General features: G+C 45.8%; 1 protein-coding gene across 1 annotated transcript in view; it reads right to left on the bottom strand.

The window, feature by feature from the left end:
* ppm1e (protein phosphatase, Mg2+/Mn2+ dependent, 1E) overlaps positions 1-23,473 on the bottom strand; it is a 96,290-nt gene extending 72,817 nt beyond the window's left edge. Inside the window, exon 1 of the mRNA XM_052035829.1 lies at positions 23,229-23,473. Within this exon, the coding sequence (XP_051891789.1) occupies positions 23,229-23,410 (182 nt within the window). The 5' untranslated portion in view covers positions 23,411-23,473. The remainder of the gene's footprint in view (positions 1-23,228) is intronic.
* Between the last annotated feature and the right edge of the window lie 78 nt (positions 23,474-23,551).

The raw sequence follows: 23,551 nt of genomic DNA, 5'->3' as shown, positions 1-23,551 counted from the left end.
GGTGCCTGGAATGCGCTGCCAGGGGTGGTGGCAGAAGCAGATAAAATAGTGGTGTTCAAGGAGCTTTGAGATAGGCACATGAATATGCAGAGAATGAAGGGATATGGATCATGTGCAGGCAGAAGGAATTAGCTTAGTTAGGCATTTAATTACTAGTTTAATTAGTTTGGCTTAATTACTAGTTTAATTAGTTTGGCTCAACATCATGGCCTGAAGGGCTTGTTCTGTGCTGTACTGTTCTATGTTCTAATAGGACTGGGCAAGAAGATCTCACAACCTACTCACATTTCATACTTATAAATCTCTGTTAAAATGATCTTTCTGATATGCAGCAAGAGGGCAGGAATATTCAACTGAGTAAGAAAAACACCCAACATACAAAATTTGTTTCACTCCATGTGATATCAAAAATGTTGAGAGCACGAAATGCAGCAAAGTCTATGGGACCAGACAACATTCTGACTGTGGTACTGATAACTTGCACTCCAGATCTAGCCAAGCTGTTCCAGTAGAGTTATAACACAGGCATTAAACTGACAATGTAGAAAATTGCCCAGGTATGGCCTGTCCTCATAAAGGACAAATCTAATCCAACTGATTATTGCCCAATCAGTCTACTTTCAATCATTACCAAAATGATGAAGATATTGTCAACTATGCTATCCAATAACCTACTCACTGATGTTTTAGTTTTGCTAGGACCACTCTGCTCCAGATCTCATCATAGCTTTTGGTCCAAATAACATCCAAAGAGCTGAATTCCAGAGGTGATATGACTGCCCTTGACATGAAGGCAGCAACTGACCAAGGAGCTCTGGTAAAACTGAGAAAAGTGCTCCAGGCTGCAGTCACAGGAAATGAGTTGTAGTTGTTAATGGTCAATCATTCCACCTCGAGGGCATCTACATCCACGGATCCACACTGATCAGCCACATAAAACTGTGATTACACGTACGGCTACCCTGTAATTAGTGATTCACCTTGTACACCCCAAAGCCTTTTTGCAATCTACAAGGCACATCCTACCCATGATAGAATATTCTCCACTTGTCTGTCTGAATTCTTAAGTTTCAACAGCACTCAAGAAGCTTGAAACCAACCATGACAAAGCAACCCAATTGATTGGTGACACAAGAAACAGCAGATGCTTGAATCTGGAGCAATAAAGAATCTGCTGGAGGGTTAGCAACATTTCCACTACCCTAAGCTTTTATTCCCTCCTCCACTGTGACTGTGGTGTGTACAAGCTACAAAATGCACAGTGATTTCTTGTTTGGGGCACTCTGAGAACACCTCCCAAGCCTGCAACCTCTAACACCCAGAAGATAAGGGCACCAGGCTTATGGGAAAACGTTACCATGTCAGAATCAAGTTTATTTTCACTGACTTATATAACATGAAATACATTGTTTTGTGGCAGCAGTACCATACAAAGATGTAAAATTACTATAAATTACAAAATAAACAGTGCAAAAACAGATTCATGGACCTTTCAGAAATCTGATGGTGGAGGGGAAGAAGCTGTTTCTGAATCATTGAGTGTGGGTCTTCAGGCTCCTGAAGAGAAGAGAGCATATCTTGGATGGTGGGGGTCGTTGGTGATGGATGCTGCCTTCTTGAGGCATCGCCTCTTTAAAATGCCCTCGACGATGGGGAGAGTTGTGCCCATGATGGAGCTGGCTGAGTCTCTGCAGCCTCTTGTAATGCTTTGCAATTAGAGCCTCCATACCAGGCTGCGATGTAACCAGTCAGAATGCTCCCCACCGCACATCTGTAGAAATTTGTAAGAGTCTTCGGTGACATACCGAATCTCCTCAAACTTCTAACGAGGCAGAGCCACTGGCGTGCCTTCTTTGTGATTGAAATTACCTGCACAACCCTAACCCTACCTCAGCAATGGAACACTATGGACCACCTCTTGCACTACCATGGACTTGTCTCTGATTGTGTCTTTTTTTTGAAGTTTTTGCAAGGTCTTTTGATCTCTCTCCCTTCACTGTCTTGTATAATGTATGGATAATTTATATTCTGTGTGTTGTCTGTACCTACATGCCTGTGATGCTGCTGCAACCAAGTGTTTCATTGTACCTGTACCTCACCGTACTTGTGCACATGACAATAAACTTGACTCGACTACCTGCATGTTCCCCTCCCAGTCTCACAACGTCCTGACTTGGAAAAATATATACAGTATTGGGTCCAAATCCTGGAACTCCCTGCTCAACAGCATTATGGGACTACCTTCACCAGAGGAACTGCAACAGTTCAAGGCAGGGGTTCACCACCAACTTCTCAAGGAATATTAGGAACGAGCAATAAATGCCGGCCATGCGAACAAAGCCCATATCCTGACAACTGAATAGAGAAAAGGATGAGACACTGAAGAAAGAACTGGCTCCCAGATCCAGATGATGTCTCCCTTCTGGGACCATGCAATATATAAAGCTCTAATTATGTTAAATGCACTGGCCACCCCCTCACTATCTGAAGGATGTCATTCGGAGCAGTCGCTTGCTTTATTCGCTCTCCCTGAATCACAGGGTTAGTAATTACTAACATCCCACACAGACGGGTAACTACCTAATACTACCTAACATTTTCAGCGCTGGAGTTCTCACAGACAGGCTTGCCGCCCACAGCTCATGACAATAGCCAATGAATAGACAATATGAGCACACATTGCAGCATTACATTCATTTCCTCACCCCCAATCCTCCCATCAAATCACTTGGCTCCAAGTCAGCAGGGGAGTCATTAACAGGTGATTGAAGTGTTGAAGGGAGAGTGATTTATGATGAGATCCAAAGGTAAATCTTTGTTCCTTGTTTCATCAAAAGGGACATTTAATCCTGCTCTTCTTGAAGTGAGCTTCCCTATGCTAACCCAGCTGTGCAGAAGGGTTGCAGAAGGAAGGGCATTTACTTTCACTTCCACAGGGGGTATTGGGGACAGAGTTACTTGGGCCCCATGCACTCCTGTCTTTTTAAATCCCAGTCAAGGAATTGCAGAAGATTCCACAGCACTATTTTAAGGGTGAACAGGGATATTCACTGGGTACACTGCAGCAATATTAAACAGTAGGTTTTCTGGTCATTATCATCTTGGTGTCAGTAGTGCACATATTGGCAGCTACATTTTCTACACCACAATAGTGACTGTTCTTTTAAAAAATACCACACTAGCTGTAACGTACCTTACGGGACATCCCGGAAGCTGCAGGAGAAATCCAAGTCTCTTCATTCCACTGTTATAACATTGTGAACCCAGCCAAAGCAAAATAGTGCAACTGCTCTATCAGACAAGGTGCCCTACAAACTCATTAAGTAATAGTCCATTACTATCACCGATGGTGATTGCTAGAAAAAGGATGGATAAATTGCACTGCAACTTTCGTGACCTCAGGAGGTCCCAAACTGCGTCATAGCCAATCACGTGCTTTTTGAAGTGTGATCCTTGTGGGGAATCCAGAAGCCATGTGGACAGAAGCAGTGGCAGCAAATGCTGAAAATAGCAAATAGAAAGGGGTTAAATCTGCCCCCATCTTCATTCATTTCATTTCAGCAGCCTTGAACCAGTTTGCAAATGAATCATCAATTAACTAAACCCAACAGGTAATTAAAACTGCAAGAAATTCTTTAACAAAGACACATCTGTAATCACTGCTCTTTCCTACGACAGTCCCGAGTGGATTTCTGGTAATTGAGCTTGCAGTGACTTTCAGGATCAGGACTTGCAATGGAATACTTCAGGACATTTAATCCACCCAACACTCGTAGCCCAGGCACTGCCAATTCTGTGACCCAGCCCCATCCCACAGCACCACCTCACACTTTGCCAAGGCAGCATCCTCCGCTGCCAACACCAGAATACTTCACACCAAGCAGGAAAGCTTGGACCTCAGGCAGCTTCATGCTCTGGACTCATTCCCATTTGGAAACAGATCACAGCTGCCAAAACTAATTGTGGCTGTTACAGATATGAGAGAGAGATAGAGACAATGGTGAGAAAGAAGAGAGACAAAGACAGAATGAGAGAGACAAAGGGGAAAAAGACGAGAGACAGAAAATACATTGGAAAGAAAGGTGCAGAAATAACAAGAAAGGGAGATAAAAAGGAAAAGCTTTATCGGCAGGGGGACGAAGGGAAATGGACAGAGAAAGAGGGAGGGGTATGGACAGACAGCAAGACATACAGAGAGAAACAGAAAGGGATGGAAGGAGGATGGACAGAGAAAGATTAAAGGAGGGACGAATAAAGGTTGGGGAAGAGGGATAGAAGAGAGTGACAGGCGGGGGAATAGACAGAACATGGGGAAATGGAGGGATGTGGATAGAGACAGATAGAGGGGGTTGATGAAAGGGGGTGCTTGTTAGAGAGAGAGTTAGGCAGGCAAGAGAGAAGGATGCGGGAGAGGGAGGGGTGCACAAAAGAGGTAGGGGCTCGCAAGAGAAAGGGCCTTGCAAAAGAGAGAAGGTGCAAGAGAAAGAGAGTGGTGTACGGGAACAAAAGAGGAAGGGGGACTCGAGAGAGAAAGGGGCGAGCGTGCAAGAGGGAGAGCAGTTTCAGAGAGTGGGGAGAGAGGAGAGAATGGGTGCAAGAAAGAGGTTGAAGGGAAGTGAGTTGAGGAGAGAGGGTGTGGGAGATGGGGATGGTGGGGAAGCAGAAGAGAGAGAAAGAGCGAAGGGGGGGTCGCAGAGAGAGATCAGTGAGAGAGAGTGAGAGGAATGGGGGAATTGAGAGTGGGGATCGAGAGAGAGAGGCACTATGGGGAAGAGAATGAGGGGTGAGAATGGAGGGAGTGAGGAAAGGATGCAGCAAAAGACTGTGGGGCTGAGAGAGTTGGGGAGCGTGACAATGGGGGTTCGAGAGAATTGGGTGGGTGAGACGGTGGGGTCAAATGAGAGAGTTGGGGTGGGGGGAGGAAGAGTATGAGCCAAAGAGCACAAGAGAGAGAAAGCAAAAGGGAGAGGAGCCAAAGACGCAAAGAGAGAGGGAGCGAGGCAGGAGAGAGAGAGGCAAAGAGGGGGAGAGAGAGAGAGAGAAAGAAGCAAAGAGAGGAAGATTTAGAGGGAGGGAAAGAGGGAGTGGGACAAAGGGAGAGAGAGAGTGGTACATAGAGGGAGAGGCAAAGAGAGGGAGTTGGGTGCACTAGGTCATCTTTGTGAGCCTTGTTCCATGATAGTCCCCTCCAACCATCCAGGATCAGCCTCTAACCAGCCAACACCCATGCCCAGTTAGTTTAATATTTCCCTTGCTGTGGAACAGATCTCCTGAAGTTTCCTTCAGTATCTGCCCGATCCCTGAGCAGGATCACTAAGTGTCCAAATAGCATTGGCTGAAATCTAATGCCAGCAAAGGCGTACATGGAGCTCCTGCCCTATGCCTGCAACCCCTCCATCTGCCCAGAGACCATCTGGCGGCACTGGAGTTAGGATTTTGGGGGCTGGGATGGTGCAGCCATTGTGCTGGAGGTAGGAGCTTGCTCGCTTGGCACTTTGAATACAACACCAGGTTGTGGCTGCTTGTCAAAATGAGGCCAGAGCAAGCAGTCAGGAGCTCTTATGGATGACCACAGCTTCTGAGGCGGTTAAATGCACCGTCTGTTCTGACTGTTCTCAAGCCGCTCACGCTAAATCCTGGCCAGGGTTGTCAAACCCTTGTTCCAATTAAACACAGGCAGATCAAAGCCAATATCTTCAGCCCACATCACAAACACTTTGCTGCCCGCCCGCCCATCAATTCTTCCTTGGCTACTGTTTCAGGATGGACCTTGCCAACCAATATGACCCCACCTCCCAAACCTTCCCTGTTGCCAAGTATTATCTACAGGAATTAAGCAACCAACAATAAAAAAAAGACAGCATAGTTATTTACCTTGCGCTCTGTGGCAGCTTGCTGTGCAGAAATTACCTGCCGCATTTCCTGCCACAGGTGTCAGCGTTTGAAAATGAAAGTGCTTCAAAGGGTTGAAAAGCATATTGGGAATTCCAAAAATTAATAACAAAGCAAGATCAATGTAAGTCTATTAACTCACTGAGTTACTGGCAGAGTTATTTTTTGGAAAAGCAGGAATACAATGCACATTCTCTGGATTATTTTTCAAAGAAATCTGGAGTACGTTACACAGTCTCTACATTAATTTGGACTGGCTTGCAGCTAATTCTGTGAACAAACACCCTTCTAGTTGCTGTAATTAATCTTTAATAAGCCTGACACCTTCTTTTAATCTTTCAGTTGCAATCTTTAACTGTGAGTGTCGGATTGAGAGGTGAGCACTGTTTAAATTTCTTTTAAGTCTCTACACACTGTGATATGGATCCAGGCAGGTCCCAGCCCTTTCTGGGTGGGCTAATAACCTTATGAGGAGGCCATTCAGCCCTTGAACAGCTCCACCATTCTGTAGACACAAGAGACTGCAGATGCTGGAATCTGGAGCAAGAAACAATTTGCTGGAGGAACTCAGTGAGTTGAGCAGCATCTCTGTGGGGGAGGAACTACTGACATTTTGGGTTGAAACCCTGCATCAGGTCAGGAGGAGATAGAGAGCCTCATGGCATGGTACCATGACAATATTCTTTCTCTCAATGAACAACACTATGATACTGGAGGAACTCAGCAGGCCAGGCAGCATCCATGGAGAAAAGCAGGCAGTCAATGCCTCTCCCTCAATGTCGGCAAAACAAAAGAGCTGGTCATTGACTTCAGGAATGGTGGGGGGGGGGGCGGGGGGCGATCCTGGTTACATCAACTGTTTACATCAGCTGCTGAGGTCGAGAGGGTTGAGAGCTTCAAGTTCCTAGGAGTGAACATCACCAATAGCTTGTCCTGGTCCAACCAAGTAGAAGCTCACCAATGCCTCTACTTTCTCAGGAAGCTAAAGAGATTCGGGATGTTGCCTTTGACTCTCACCAATTTTAATCAAGGCACCATAGAAAGCACTTTATATGGATGCATCATAGCTTGGTATGGCAACTGCTCTGCCCAAGGACCGCAAGAAACTGCAGAGAGTTGTGGGACACAGCTCAGCACATCAGGGAAACCAGCCTCCCCTCCATGGACTCTGTCTACACTTTTCACTGCCTTGGTAAAGCAGCCAGCATAATCCAAGACCCCTCCCACCCAGACATTCTCTCTTCTCCCCCCCCCCCCCCCCCAATCGGGCAGGAAGATACAAAAACCCAAAAGCACTTACCACCCAGGCTCAAGGACAGCTTCTATCCTGCTGTTATAAGACTATTGAACAGTCCCCTAGTAAGATAGGATGGACTCTTGACCTCACAATCTACCTTGTTATGGCCTTACACCTTGTTGTCTGCCTGGACTGCACTTTCTCTGTAACTGTAACACTTTATTCAGCATTCTGTTATTGTTTTCCCTTGTACTACCTCAATGCACTGTGTGATGAAATGATCTGGATGGATGGCATGCACAACAAAGTTTTTCACTGTACCTCAGTATTTGTGACGATAATAAACCAATTACCAATTTACAATTCAGTTCTCCCCATAGATGCTGCTCAACCTACTCCAGCAGAATTGTCGTTGCTCCATCATCCTGTGGTGCCCTCAGCTCCATCTACCCTTCTTTGACCAACAGGAGACAATTCCAGATGTCACATTTCCAGAGATTCAAGCACGATAATCTCAGCTGATGCCAGATATTGAGAGAGTCCTGCAATGTCTTTCTAAGGAGCTGCGAAATTAAGGCCTCTCTTAGGTGAAGGTAAAAAAATTCCCGGCAATTTTTGAAAGGAACCGAGAAGGTTCTCTCCAGTGCCCTGTGTTTTTTTGACAGCACCCTCCAAATCCATGACCTTTGGAGAGCAGGACCATGAGAAAAGCATTACCTCTCAAGTCATTCACCATCCTACCTTGGATATGTATCACCTTTTATTGTTGCTGTATCTAAGTCCTGAAACTAATTTCCCAACGGTGTGAGAGCATTTTCACCACTCCAACAGCAGTAGGTCACAAAGGTGACTCACCGCCAAATAATCAGGAGCAACAATCTGCTGGAGGAACTCAGCGGGTCAAGCAGCATCTGTGGGAGGAAAGGAATTGTCAACATTTCAGGTCGAAACCCTGCATCATGTCCTGACAATTCCTTTCCCCCCACAGATGCTGCTCAACCACCTGAGTTCCTCCAGCAGCTTGGTTGTTGCTCCAGATTCCAGCATCTGCAGCCTCTTGTGTCACCACATAACCAGGAGCGATTAGGGATGGACAGTGGTGACCATGGACCACTGGACCATCTCTTGGAGTATGTGAATGAATAAATAAAAATCTTATCCTTCAACCAACCTAACCAGGATAAATTATCTAGTTGCTGTTTGTGGGTGCTCAAATTGGTTGCCACATTTTCTACATTACCATAGTGATTACAATTCAAGAGCTCTTCAGCAGCTGTGAAGGGACTTGGGAATTCCTGATAAACCGAAAGGCACCGTGGGAAAAGGCCTGAAGAAAGATTGACCTAACATTTCAGTGGAATTCTAAATGGTTTTTGCGAAAGGATTTGCTTAGTGAAAGTTCCTGGGACATGACCACAAAGGAATCCACGGAAGTGTCATTGTGAATGCAGAATTTGAGTAAGAGCCTGGCTCTGACAAGCAGCCTCGTAGGAAGAGTTATGGCCTCGAAGCAGGTTGAACAACCAACTGAAAGATAGATTGAGTTGATTCTCCTGCCAGTGGAGTTCTTGGCACTTCAGCTACGGTATACAATTGGTCAGGGCAGGGGTAGTGTTAGCTTTGTTTTTTCAGGCAGTTTTATGCTGTCACAGATTGCCAAAGAACCTAAACCACTGTCTGTTACTCAGAAAAATACCACTCATTCACAATAACATTCCTCACATCGATCAGCTCCTGGGGGAAGCTGGCAGAAGAAACAGCAAGGATATAGAAGCACTCCAACCCCCCCAGTGAAAACACACACACACACACACACACACACACACACACACACACAGAGATAGGTATTCACTGACATATACACAAGCACACACACACACATATATATTCACACAGACACACAAGCTCACACAAACAAACACATACTCATAGGAAGACACAGTAAGACCCTCAGAAATACTCATACAAATGCATGCTCACACCCTCCGACACAAATTCCCATTTACACACAGTAAAAAAACAGGCACACACAGACTCACTCACATGCCTGCAAGTCCACACAACGATACGCTGTGATGCTCCTTCAGGAATGGGAGTTTAATCTAAGCAAAAGCGGGAACAGACTGGATGCTGGGTGCTCCTGCATCTCCAGGGAGCAGGGAACCTCTGAATGCACTGCTGACTGCTGAGGTTGGTGCTGACTCTGCCTTCAAGAGGGAGATGGAGTGATTCTTGATGAGAAGTTGGGGGAGGTATGAGGTGCAGCTGTGGCTGGGTAAGTGCTGTGAATGAGGAGGGATTTGGGAAGGGTACAGAAGGGAGTTGGGCAACTCAAGGAAATGGTATTGCAGAACTTGAAGTAGGAACCTGAGAATGATCCCAGGAATGAAAGGCTTAACATATGAGATGTGTTTGATGTCTCTGGGCCTGTACTCGATGGAATTCAGAAGGTGAGGGGGGAATGTCATTGAAACCTACCGGATACTGAAAGGCCTGGATAGGGTGGATGTGGAGAGGATGTTTCCATTAGTAGGCACAGCCTCAGAATAAAGGGACGTCCCTTTAGAACTGAGATGAGGAGGAATTTCTTCAGCGGTGAATTGTGGAATTCGTTGCCACAAGAGGGCTGTGGAGGCCAAGTCATTGGGTGTGGTTAAGGCAGAGATTGATAGGTTCTTGATTGGTAAGGGGGTTAAGGGTTATGGGGAGAAGGCGGAAGAATGGGGTTGAGAAAACAAAAATCAGCCATGGTTGAATGGTGGAGCACTCGATGGGCCGAATGGCTTAATTCTGCTCCTATGTCTTATGGGTTTATGGAACCAACCAGTTCTACCCCCAGGTTTGGGAAAGGCCAGGGATAAAGGGTTCTGGTTATCAATGAGGAAAGTGGAGTTGAGGCTGGATCAGATCAGCGATGATCTTACTGAATGGCATTGCAAAGGTCTGATCCCACAGGATTGGGTGGAACACTGGTTTTGCATCCAGTACACTAATTTCTACTGAGAAAAGACTTGCATTTCTATAGCACCTTTCACACTCCTTTCAGAACATCCCAATGTGCTTTACAACCATTGAAGTACTTCCGAACAGTACTTACTATAGTAATGTAGAGAACATGGCAGCCAGTTTGCCTCAACAACAGTGAAACAGTGACATGATAGTCTGTTTTTAAGAATGTTGTCTGAGGGATCAATATTGGCCAGAAGACCATGGAGATCTCTTTCACCTTCTTCAAAGTTATGCAACTGGATATTTTATGTCCAGTGGAAATTACAGAGGGCCTTGATTTGATGAAAAAACAGTTTCTCCGACAGTTCCTCAGTGCTGCACTGGAATGTCAGGTTATATTTTTATGCACGAGTCCCTAGAGTGGGTCTCGAACCCAGAAACTTCTGACTCAACCCAAAGCTGGCATCTTTGTCAAAGTGATGAGAGCCACCTGTACTGAAATCATTTTACAGAGGCAACCTCAGTAACCCTGCGCTCTCCAGGATTCTTTGTGCAGAGACTGTGAAACTGTACAGCCGTTAACTGCTACTATGCTCCTCTGTGAGTTGACTTTCACTTACATTTCTGATCGGACAGTGCACACTAGGAACCTCAGCATCAGTACTGAGAGGTACAGGGGAATAGAGGTGAGGATATAAGGAGGAGAGATGCCCTCACTGACAGAACCAAGGAATAACATCACCCCAGTCCCTTTCCTAAGAGGTTTCAAGGTGACCTGCTGCTGTGGTTGGGAGCTCCAGAAAATAGTGCTGCAGATTGAAGATTAAACGTTAGATATTTACCAGAAAAACAAGAAAAACCTGAGTGCTTAACTTTGAACCTAGAGCACTGAAACAGGCCATTCCAGCCCCATTAGGCAAACTGCAGGCTCCTGTTTGAGTCCATCACTTGGGAAGAGAAACAAATGCAGGATGTGCTTCATAGATGTAAAAGAAAAATTCAAGATCTGCCCAGAGTCCAGCTGATGTGCATTGACTGAGGGAAATAACATGTACCGCACACAGATCTTCCACCCCTCGTAACCAGGACATCTGCCAAATATCAGCTCTTTTCCTCTGTTCTCCCCACCAACCAGAGTAAATGCTAGCATTTAGATTTACCTCCCTTTCCAAGGACATTCTGTAAACATTAACACACTGCCGGATTGATGGAGCCTGACCTTAATGAATGACAAAAAAAATTCAAACTTCCAAGTTGCCCCCATTATCACTGTGTGAGGTTTGGAGCTACTGTCTCACTTTAATGCATATAGTATGATCTGGCACACAGCTGGCTGTAGACCAATGTCAGATGGAATGCTGGCTGAAGCTCACAGAACAAGTGACCCCAGAGTGCGTCTCCAAGTGCTTTAATTCCAGATGTTAAGTAGCACACCGTCTGTGTAGAGCTGTTGGGGAATCTGTCTTCAGTCATGAACACTAAGCAGATGGGAAGTATCATTTACTACCCATACTTGTGCCCAAGATGTGGTTCTTTTTAAGTTATTGAGCAACTGTGCAAGAGGCTAATGCACCCAGTGGCCAATACCCTCGTGACTTGCTTCATTACTATAGATAGATTCATCAAATGGGTCTAAAACCGAAGGGCATATTGTGGAAACAATCTAGTGCAGTCTACACAAGTGGAGAATTCTCTAATATCTGGAGGCACAATAACCCTCTCTGTCCTCTGTACATCACGAAGTAGTAGCACATTGCTTAAATTACCAGACCCATAACATAGAGGTGTGGTCTGAAAATCCAGAGTTCCGAGTTCAGATTCTGAGTTCAGTGCAGCTGTGGAGTTTAAATTCAGTTCATGACTTGTACTTTCCAACAAAAACACAGCTGCTTTTAGTAATGATGACCATAGAACCACTGAATCGTCATAAAATTCCATCTGGTTCTCTAATGTCCTTCAGCCATGACCCAATTGAACGACAAAGCATGCCTGAGGGGCTGACTGACCTGCAGCTGCTTCTGTGTTCAAGGAACCTGCCATCCTTACCCACTCTGGCCTATTATTGACTCGTAATTACTCTCAAAGTCAAAAGTCAAAGTGAAGTTTATTGCCACATGCACAAGTCCATGTGTGCACAGGTGCAATGAAAAACTTACTTGCAGCAGCATCACAGGCACATAGCATCAGATAAGCAGCAGTCACATGAAAAACACTGAACATAAACATGAATTATAACCAATTTTTATAAGAAAGAACACAATTAGAACAAAAAAACCCCAAAGTCCCCTTAGTGCAAAGGGATCAAAGTGGTCATAGTGTTGTAAGGATTAGGGTTGTGCCGGTTGGTTCAAGAACCGAATGGTTGAAGGGAAGTAGCTGTTCCTGAACCTGGTGGTTTGGGACTTCAGGCTTCTATACCTCCTGCCCGATGGTAGCTGCGAAAAGATGGCATGGCCCAGATGGCTTGAGGACAAAAAGATGGCGCCGGAGAGAGGCAACACTTTGCTGGCAGCTAACAGCAACATAGTTTCATACTCTCTGAGAACAGCCTAGCAAGCTACTCAGTTGAGGGGTAATAACTTCCCAACATCCCAACCAGACAGGTAAATAAATAATCATTGCACAATGATCTGTACCCAGGTGTGGATCAGATCACAGCATGTGAGTTACTGTGAGAGAATGGTCCAAGCTTCAATGCTGTTACAACAGAGATGGGAATCAGATCCAGTTGAACTGCCTGCCAGTGATAGAGGACCACTGGGGTAGAGGGATCGCTGCTCAACCCCAACCACACAGCCCAGCAGAGGAAATGGGAAAGCAGGAGGCGAGGAGATGACGAAGGAGATTGGTCAGTGGTACTGAGGGTAATCTCTAGTACTCTTCTATTACTCAGTATCTATGCCTCAGGCCCCAGCAGTATATCAAAATAAGAAAGCTGGAGCCAGGAACATAAGAATGCTGGTTTCTCCTCCTTTGGAAAGCAAACCCTCATGTCCAGCAAACGGCTCCAGTCCAGTAACTGCGCTCCTGTGAACTAACACAGCAACTTACTGCATGTAAGGGTGTTAGGGGCAGAAACCCTTATCACATTTAAAGAACACCCAGACAAGCCACAAGAAGAGCCATAATGTGCAGTGCTCCAATCAAAAGCTGGGAAGAGGGCATTTTTGACCTGCCTCAACACAAAGGGCTGAATGACCTTTTACTGTACATTTCTATAATTCTACGCCAGGAATCCATCACACTACAAGGAGGACTGACCAGTTAATCGGTTTTGGGTGGCTCTGGTTGTGGGTTAATTGCTAACTTGATCTTCAAAGTTGTGCCCAGTGGGAGGACTTATTTCTCACCATTTTGCGCTGAGCATCTCATCTGCTTCCCTAACCCTTTTGTTCTTCTGTTACTCCATCACCATCTGTTCTTTGCAAAAGCATCCCTTTCTTTTGCACCTCCTGACGCTAAGCTGCCTCTGGCACCTTTCCTCTTCCAGAGGACTCTCTCCACCTCCAGTTCTGGTGCTTTGGCTCGGAATCAATCTCTCAAACACTCCTCTCACTTACTGTTCATCCCTGTGTCACATACGGTATTTTACAACACTTTAAAGGACTCTTCAATTAAACCTTACAAATGTCTCCCTTGGCAAGCATTTACCCAATTCTCTTGAAATCTGTAATGAACCTATGCCGAGCAACAGATCCAGATGAAAGTCTCGACCCAAAAAGTCAACCGTCCACTTCCCTCCACAGATGCTGCCTGACCTGCTGAGTTCCTCCAGCATGTTGTTTTTTGCTCCAGATTGGTAAATTGGTTTATTATTGTCACATGTACTGAGGTACAGTGAAAAACTTTGTCTTGCATGCCATCCATACAGTTCATTTCATTACAACAGTACATTGAGATAGTACAAGGGAAAACAGTAACAGAATGCAGAATAAAGTGTTACAGTTACCAAGAAAGTGCAGTGCAGGTAGACAATAAGGTGCAAGGCCATAATGAGGTAGATTGTGAGGTCAAGACTCCATCTTATCGTACTAGGGGACCGTTCAATAGTCTTATAACAGTGGGTTAGAAGCTGTCCTTGAGCCTGGTGGTACGTGCTTTCAGGCTTTTGTATCTTCTGCCCGATGGGAGGGGGGAGAAGAGAGAATGTCCCGGGTGGGAGGGGTCTTTGATTATGTTGGCTGCTTTACTGAGTTTCCAGCATCTGCAGTCCCTTGTGTCTCCAAGAATTTGCATTTATATTAATGCTTTTGACTGAGCTAACAACATTCTAAAGCTCTTCACAAGAGTGCTGTCAAAAGCAGACAGCATTCCACAAAGGAGTTACGAGGGCAAATGACCAAAAGCTTGGTCAATGAGGCAGGTTGTATCAACCATCTGAAGGGGGAAAGCTAGTCAAATGCAGAGATTTACCGCAGGAGTTACAGAGCTCACGGCTTTGGCAGCTGACAACACGGCTGCCAATGATGGAAAAATAAATCCAGGGAAGTGCAAGATGCCGGACTGAACGAGTGCAGATATACTGGAGGCAGATACTCTCACCACATTTAAGAAGCATCTGACAGGTACTCGAATCGCCAGGGTAGTACCTGATAGTCGGCACGGACATAGTGGGCCAAAGGGCCTGTTTCTGTGCTGCATGACTTGATGTACAGTTGTAGAGCTGGTGGAGTTTACAGAGACAGAGAGGGGCAAGACCATGGGAGGGATTTAACAACAAGCATCGGTACTTTAAAAGCAAAATGCTGCAGATGATGGAAATATGAAATAAAACAGAAGAAGCAGGAAATTCTCAGGGCAGGCAGCAGCTGTGGAGAGAGAAAAACAAAGGTAGCTGTGTTCTGATGAGAGGAACTGTTAAGGCTCGTTCCACAGATGGTGCTTGACTTGAGTATTCCCAGCATCTTCCAGTTATACGTCAGATTTCCAGCACCCATGGGATTTTGCTTTCGGACGCAGGTCTGGAGAGGGTCAACACCGGGGAGGGGGAAGTAAGTGGTCTGGGAGATGTCTCAGACAGGAGACATGGCAACTTGATCTGTGAACAAATTCCCTTCTCTTCCTGGAATTCTTGCCTAACCCTGGAAGGTCCTGAAACTCCTGGGTGGGTGACCGCGCTTTTGTTACAAACAGCTTTCTACTAAGGCTTCACAAAGAATTAGCTCAGGAAGCCCCTGCCTCCCTCAATCAGCAAAAGATCAAAGGCACACCAGTGGGAATGTGAGGGAGGCTCCAGTAAACTCACAAACCATCCAGGACTGTCCCGGACCCTACCGAGGTTCCCAGGACACTGCCCAAACACTGAGGGGAAACAAAAATCACCACCCTCTTTATTTCATTGTTATACCGTTGGAGATGGGGGAAAGAGTTTAGCAGAGTTGGTCAAAATGAGGAAGGATTTAGATTAAGTGAGGAAAATGGTTTCCTGTGCTCTACAGGTAATAAGAGGACAGGAATTTAAGGTGATCTGCATGAGAACCTGAGGCGACCAATGAGTGGTTATTGTTTGGAAGGGGAGTAGCTGGTGGGGATGGAATAGTGCACATGGTGGTCATGAAGGGAAGGGATCCTTTGGAATGCTGAGAGGGGAAGGGAGGGGAGATGTATCTGGTGATAGAATCCCATTTGTTGAGACAATTTGCAGACAGTCTTACTAGAGATGGGGCAGAACTTACCTCAGGTTATGAAACTGGGCAGGTGGTCGAATTGTTGGTGGGGGAACTCTTTGGGAACAGTGACCATAATTCTTTAAGTTTCAGGTAGTCATGGAAAGGGATAAGAGTGGTCCTCAAGTCTGATGGATACAAATTCAATAGTTGCCTTCATAAGGGAATGGATTAATGCAGGGATAGTGGGGGCACTGGACTGGCACAGACTCAATGGGCTTAATGTCCTCCTATGCTATATTCTTGTAGGATTCTGACCAAATGGTATGGGAGGATCCATGAAGAGCCTTCTGAAGTTTGTCTGACTAAAGCTATCTGTAGAATCCAACTGAAGATTTTAGATTTACTCTAATACTTTTCCTCTGAGGCTCCAGGCGTGCAGTCTATCAGCCTGAATAGCTTTTCAAACCTGTGAGCTGAGTCTGGACTGGAAATCCCTTCGGGATCACCCGAGCACAGATGCAGATTTGTGAACCATTCTGCATCCGTTGCATTAATTGTAGCAGTTTGGAAACTGCTTCCAATTAATGTGCAAACAGCCTCTAACATGTGTGGAATCCTTGAATTGTGTCAAAAGCAGGGTCCCTGAGGGTTGCATCCCTCTGATAAAATGCATCCTCCCCAGGGGTCGTTCCTGTCTGTGGAAATTACAGCTGCTCTGTACGATAATTAACAACTTGCACATAAACAGCATCTTTAACAATGGGGAAGGTCCCAAGATGCTTCACACAATTGATCATCAAACAAAATTTGCAACTATGGTGCATATTTGGAAAGGTAAATCAAAGCTGAGACACAAAGATCTTGGTCAAGGCCCCAGCAAACTTATCTCTTGCCTTTCTCAATAACCTGGGATATATCCCATCAGGCCCTGGGGACTTGTCCACCTTAATGTTGTTTAAGAGAACCAACACTATCCCTTCCTTTATCTCAAAACACCCCATCATATTAGCACGCTCCACACTGATCTCACTATCAAAGTTCGGTGAAAGTAGTTTTTAAAGAGTGTCTTAAAGAACTAAGAGAGGAGGAAAGGTTTGGGGGAAATTCCAAGGTTTAGAGCTCAAGTGCCAGTGAGGCCAGAATTGAAGGACCACAGAAATCTCAGACCATTCTTGGGTTGGGGAAGGTTACGAGGATTGGAGGGCTGGTAGGGTTGGGGGAGGGGGTTGTGGTTAGAGACTGCAAAGAGATTTGAAAACACCCTGATGCTTTACTGAAGGAGCCCTACAGTGCCAAAGGTACCACCTTCCACACGAAATATTAAATTGAGGCCATGCCTGCCCACTCAGGTGGGCTTATAAGTTCCCATGATGACCAGTCAGAGTAGTAAACTGGTCTATATCTATTGCCCCACTAACACCCAAAGCCAGAGATTCAGCACTGTTTGTGGAATCTTGCTATGCACACTCTACCACATTTCCTTCAACACTGACTACAATTGGTTAAGGTCATGTAAAGCACAATAGAAATAGAAGCTTGTTCTTTCTGACTCCTGTTGGTTAATGGCCAGAATCCCTAACTCATGATAACTAAAGTAATTTCTGCATGCAGCCAACTCCCACAAAAAGCAGTGAGATAATGTCTACTTAATCTGGTTCAGTGATGTTGCCTGGGCTGGAGGAGGTTGGAAGAGGGAAGAATTCATCTGCTCAGCTGTGGGATCCTTTCAGTCCCCTGTGGAGATAGGCGGACCCTTGGTTTAACGTTTCATCCAAGAAAAAGCAACCCCAACAGTGTGGCATTACCTTAGCGCTGCCCTGGGGCATCAGTGTGGCGGCTGGAACTTGCTATCACAGAGCAAGCACTGAGCTTCGCCAAATTTGTAAAATGCTGAGCAGTCAAATACAGTTAAGAGTATTTTACCTCTGGCTGCCCTGCAGGTAAATACATTGTTGAACAGGCATAACTTTGATGAGAAGTGTTTGCTCACAAGCTGTGAATTTACCACACAAATTCTGAGGCAGATGCCACACTGAGGCTTGGTGCAGTGGAGAGGGGAATGGGAAAATGCTCGGCCTCAGCTGCGACAGGGTTTTTCCAAGGACCTGGACCCGCCCCGCACACATCTACCGTTTGCTGGCCACTTGTGCATGGTCACCACATGGAAGTGCTCAGAGCCCTTTGCTGAGCCATGTTGCCCTCTAGTAGGAACAATGAGAAAGTGCAGCAGGATACCACAAGCGAAGTACATTGGGGAAGGTTCATAACGAGGGTGTTCACAGTTATAAAGAAACGCACTGTTCGCTGCAATGACACCCTTGAAAGAATATTATTGTGCAGTAAGTTCACAGAATCCCAGCCAACATCCACAAGTAAAAATCAGTTATGACTTTGACAATACATGCCTGGACAAGGAAGCTGGGGTCTTACCTAGAATCATAGAGTGAAACTGCACAGAAACAGGACCTTTGGCCCAACTCATCTAAGGTGACTCCCAGAGCTAGTCCCATTTGCCTACATTTGGCCCACAACCCTCTAAACCCTTCCTCTCCATGTACCCGTCCAAATGTCTTTTAAACGTCATAACTGCACCCGCCTCTACCACTTCCTCTGACAGCTCATTCCATGTACCCACCACCATCTGTGTGGAAAAACTTGCCCCTCAGGTCCCCTTTAAATCTTCCCCCTTTCACCTTAAACCTTTGCCCTCTAGTGTCAGACTTCCCTATTCTGGGAAAAAGACCTGTGACCATCCACCTTATCGATGCCCCTCATGATTTTACAAACCTCTAAGAGGTCACCTCTCAGCCTCCTCTACTCCAGGGAAAACAGTCCAGGCCTGTCCTACCTCTCCTTATAAGTCAAGACTTCCAGTCCCAGCAACATCCTTGTGAACCTTTTCTGCACCCTTCCTACCTTATTCACATCCTTCTCATATCATGGCGACCAGAAATGCGCACAATATTCCGTGCGGTCTCACCAACACCTTGTACAGCTGTAATATGATGTCCCAACTCTTGCATTCAATTCCCCAACTGATGTAGGCAAGCATGTCAAATGTCTTCTTCACCACCCTGTCTAACTGTGTCACCACTTTCAGGGAACTATGTACTTGTACCCCTGGGTCTCTCTGTTCTACAACACTCCCCAGGGCCCTGTCATTCACTGTGTATGTCCTGCCCTGGTTTCACTTCCCAAAATGCATCACTTCTCACACCTGAGTTAAATTCCATCTGTCATTCCTTTGCCCACTTTCCCAGTTGATCCCCATCCTGTTGTAACCTTGGACAACCTTCTTCACTGTCAATTCCGGTGCCATCCACAAACTTACTAATCATTCCATCTACGTTCTCATCCAAATTGTTAATATATATGACAAACAACAGGAGACCCGACACTGATCCCTGCAGCACACCACTGGTCACAGGCTTCCAATCTGAGAAACAACCCTCCACTACCACCCTCTGACTCCTTCCACCAAGCCAGGCTAGCTCACCTGGATCCCATGTGATCTCACCTCCCGGAACCAGCCTACCATGCAGGACCTTGTCAAAAGCCATGTAGACAACATCTACCATCCTGCCCTCGTCAATCCTCTTGGTCACCTCGTCAAAAAGCTCAATCCTGATTACAGAAGTTCTGCAGCACAGAAATAGTCCCGCTAACCTAACTAGTCTCTTGATATTTATGTTCCTTCTTCCATTCGGCTCCATGAGGTAATCAGTTTCACATTCTCACTGCACTCTAACTGATTAAGTTTATCCACACTTCCCCACTGGATGTATATGGGCTCTGGACCATATTTATTGTCTCTAGTTCTTGCCTACCCTGTAAGTGGAAACAGCTCCTCTACACCCACCTTATCAAATAACTTTAAGATGACCATCAGTTCATCTCCTCACCCTTTTTAGGGAAATGATCCCCAACTTGTTTAATTGTCCCTGATTCACATAACCTCTTTGTTCTGGTATCATCTTTTAAAATGATGATTCTTAAGACATAAGGGTTCTGGTATCACTCTCACCTTCCCTGCTACTTAGACTAACTTGCTTTTTGTCTTTCTAGTTCTGATGAAGAATCTTGTACCCAAAATGGGAACTGTTCCTCTTTCCACCGAGGCTGCCTGGCCTGCTTATTATGTTTTTATTTTAGATTTCCAACAACGGCAGATTTTTGATTTCATCTCTTAAATCCTTCTACCTCCACCAGAACCTCTACATCCTTTTTATAAACAGGATGACCAGAACTGGGCTCAATTGAAACAAGCTAGTGCCAAGACTCATTAAATAGGGATCTGGCAGACTTTATTGAGATAGCAGTTGATGAAACATATGGGATCACAGACTTCATAAGCAAGACCATAGAACACAAAAGCAGAGACCATAAGACATAGTAGCAGAATTAAGCCATTCGGCCCATCGAGTCTGCTCTGCCATTTGATCATGGCTGATTTATTTTTCCCTCTCAACCCCATTCTCCTGCCTTCTCCTCGTAACCTTCTAATAATCACGAACCTATCAACCTCTGCTTTAAGTATACCCGATAGCTTGGCCCCCACAGCCAGAGAGTTCTGTTTGAATCATTATAAAGCACTGGTTAGGCCATGACCAGAGTGCTGCATCCAAATCTGATCACCACACTTAGGAAGTTGACAGTCCCAGAATGGCTGCAGAAGAGATTTACCAGAATGGTGTCAGGGATTTCAGTCCACAAGGTTAGACAGGAACAGCTGGGATTGTTCTCCTTGGAACAAAGAAGATTGAGAGGAGATATGACAGAAGTGTACAAGATCAGACTGGTTCAGATAGGGTGAACAGAGGGAAGCGTTCTCGTTAGTGAATGTTTAAGGACCAGGGCACATGGATTTAAAGTGTGAAAGACATGAGATGAATACAAAAAAAGTTTTTTATGCAGAGAACAATTATGGTCTGGAATTCACAACATAAAGATGACCGATACAAAATCAACCAGTGTTTTCAAAACAGAGTTGGATAGGCACTCAAGGGGAAAATCATTTGCAAAGCCACAGGGAAAATTTGGGAATTGAGATTGAGGAGATTGGTTTATAGAGTGGATATAGAATCGAGGGACAATATGGCCTGTTCCTCTGGTACAATAATGATGTTATCTTATAATGGAGCAGTACCAATGCCACACTGCTGGGTAAACTGGGAATCCTTCCCAATGGGCAGTGAACCAACTGATGTTCCTACGTGCGCCTGATATAATACAATTCCCTCAAGCTGGCACGCACTGAGGAAAGCAGGGAAGAGCACCAGCAGGGTTACCTTGCCCTTACACTCCACAAGTGGAATGTGGAGCGTTCCGAGTCTAGAATCTCCACGGATACATGCAACGGAACGCCTTGGTTACTGAAACTATGAGGCTGACACACACGCCTCTGACTCATGGCAAAGCAGCAATCCCTGAGCTGAGGCTGACACTCCCAGGAGTTGTGTAAGGACCTCCTTGATACACAGATGTAACTTAACTTATGTGCAAGATGTGCAGCATTCCCTGCTTGTAGAACAGTTTTAGGAGGTATAGTCAGAGTGGATGGAGAAGGATTATGGAGGGGCATCAGTGGAGCTCACGGGGTATCTCAAATTCCAAAGCTAACTCTCCACCAGTTCCCCTTTCAAATGACCCGACTTCCTTTCCCAACCTGATACAAGTGAAAGTCTTAATCTCTGACACATTCTGAATTAAATCCACCTGCCAAACAATTCAGAGCAGAAAAATGCAGTGATTTTAAACAAATACAGGTAACACATTCAGTGTGGGCGCATGTGTGTGTGTGGGGGGGAGGAACAGTTAGTGCTAAGTAACGAACGATCAGACGGCTGGAATAAAAACAATATTTATAATGAACACTGAAAAGCCTTTGTTCTTATGAATAAAACATTACTGTTCCTGCATTTAATCGATGAAATATTGTTCAGTTTATTTTTAATGCAATTAATTGGCAATATAAATGACCAGTTGCCACCACAAGAACTGAGGTAAATGATTGGAGGCAGCGGGAGCGCGCATCGAGCCGGGGGCGCGCCTGTCAGCTTCGAAGGCAGAAGGTACAGCCTCAGCCGGGGATATAGCATCATGTGCCTCCGCCGTAAGGAGAGGAAACTGCGAGAGAGCAGCAGAGAGCCAGTCTCCAGCACACATTTGGAGGGCGCCAGGTCTCTGGAACGCAGTGATCAATGCACTCTGCTTTGAACAAGTGTACAAGGATATTCTGGCAATGTACGGCGGGCAAAACCCGCCGGGTTAAAGCCACTTATTTTACTGCCTCGTCAGAGAGGATCTCCCCGGTTAGTGAAGTGCGAAGCTGCGCTCAGACAGCCCTCGCTGGAGAGAGGCTTCGAGCCAAGTGTGTTCTGACAAAGAAAAGCTTGGAATGCAACAATTAAAAACGAGCACATTCGCCACAAAATTGAAAATTAGACCACTTCTACCCTCCCAGCCTACACCCTTTTTTTGGGAAAATGACCCAAGGCGACACATTAACCGGTCAGACACGGGTATCAGTGTTTACAGTACTCAGATGAAACACTCGGCTTACAAAAATACGTTGCTGCAACTTCAGTGCTGACTGTAACTTTTCCTCTTTTTTTTAAACTATTGTATGTCAGAACACACTTGGCTCGAAGCCTCTCTCCAGCGAGGGCTGTCCGAGCGCAGCTTCGCACTTCACTAACTGGGGAGATCCTCTCTGATAAGGCAGAAAAATAAGTGGCTTTAACCCGGCGGGTTTTGCCCGCCGTACATTGCCAGAATATCCTTGTACAATTGTTCAAAGCAGAGTGCATTGATGACTGGGTTTGCAGTCTATATCAATACATTTGCGTTAAATGGTAGGAATCCCTGCCAACGTCAGGTGCTGCGAGTCTCAGAACTAACAGCAGATTAAACGGTCGTTCCCCTGGGTCACACTGATCCTTGCCGAATTAATGGCTTAGGATAAGCTCCAATCAATACACAGAGAGCAATGTGCCTTTTTGGTTTTGCATTGCCTCCGAGTGCAAGAGGAGTTGCAAACTGTTATTATATTTAAACCAGTCTCCCCCAGAATATAGACTCCTCTAACGCCGGTCCCTTGTACAGGATACCACGCCGGGGCTTTCAATGTCATATTCCCGTTTCCCCCACACGAAATTCATAATGCAAAGACCGTTTCCTTCACAACGATCAGCGCGTTTAAAACCCTGTAAAAACAAATACGCTCCTTTTTTTTTTACAATCCTCTCCAATTGCATTACATTTTAATGCAATCACCACATTCTAATACAATCACCGGTTTGCTGTCAAGATAAATTCAATTTGCTCTCGGCCCTCCCCGAGGTGACCAGAGCTTTGCAAAGGCTGCATTTTGTTTGACGTTTTGACCTTCAGTTCACGCCGGCTTGCGAATACTTTAAACCATGCAAAAGGGGGCTCCCCGATCTCACTTTTTTGCTTACATTGCAACTGTTTCCAAAGCCTCTCGCTCAATGCAACGCTGCCTATTGTTATACATTTTAAGTCTAACATCGGTACTTAACTATCTGCAGAGATGCTGGAGACACAGATCCAGGCACTCTCCCTCCACCTCATCCTCGGTGATGTGGTTCGAGACAGGCCGGAGTGGCAGCGGGTCGTCCTCGCCGAAGGGCCCTCGGAATTCCCGCAGCAGGAGCTCCAGGAACCTCCGGAAGGCTTTCTCCTCGCTTGCCGACGATGCCATCGCTTCGCATTCCCGGAGCCAGGCGAAGCCCGCACGCGATCTGGGCTCAGCCTTAGTTCTGCTTCCAGTGACAAGCGGGTGCGCGCGCGCGCGCGCCGCCGCCGCCGGCAGACAATGCTCGGGCGTGCGCGGCCCCGGCGG

The sequence above is a fragment of the Pristis pectinata genome, chromosome 21, assembly GCF_009764475.1.
Source record: "Pristis pectinata isolate sPriPec2 chromosome 21, sPriPec2.1.pri, whole genome shotgun sequence".
NCBI lineage: Eukaryota > Metazoa > Chordata > Chondrichthyes > Rhinopristiformes > Pristidae > Pristis > Pristis pectinata.
This window is presented reverse-complemented; position numbering and strand designations above follow the sequence as displayed.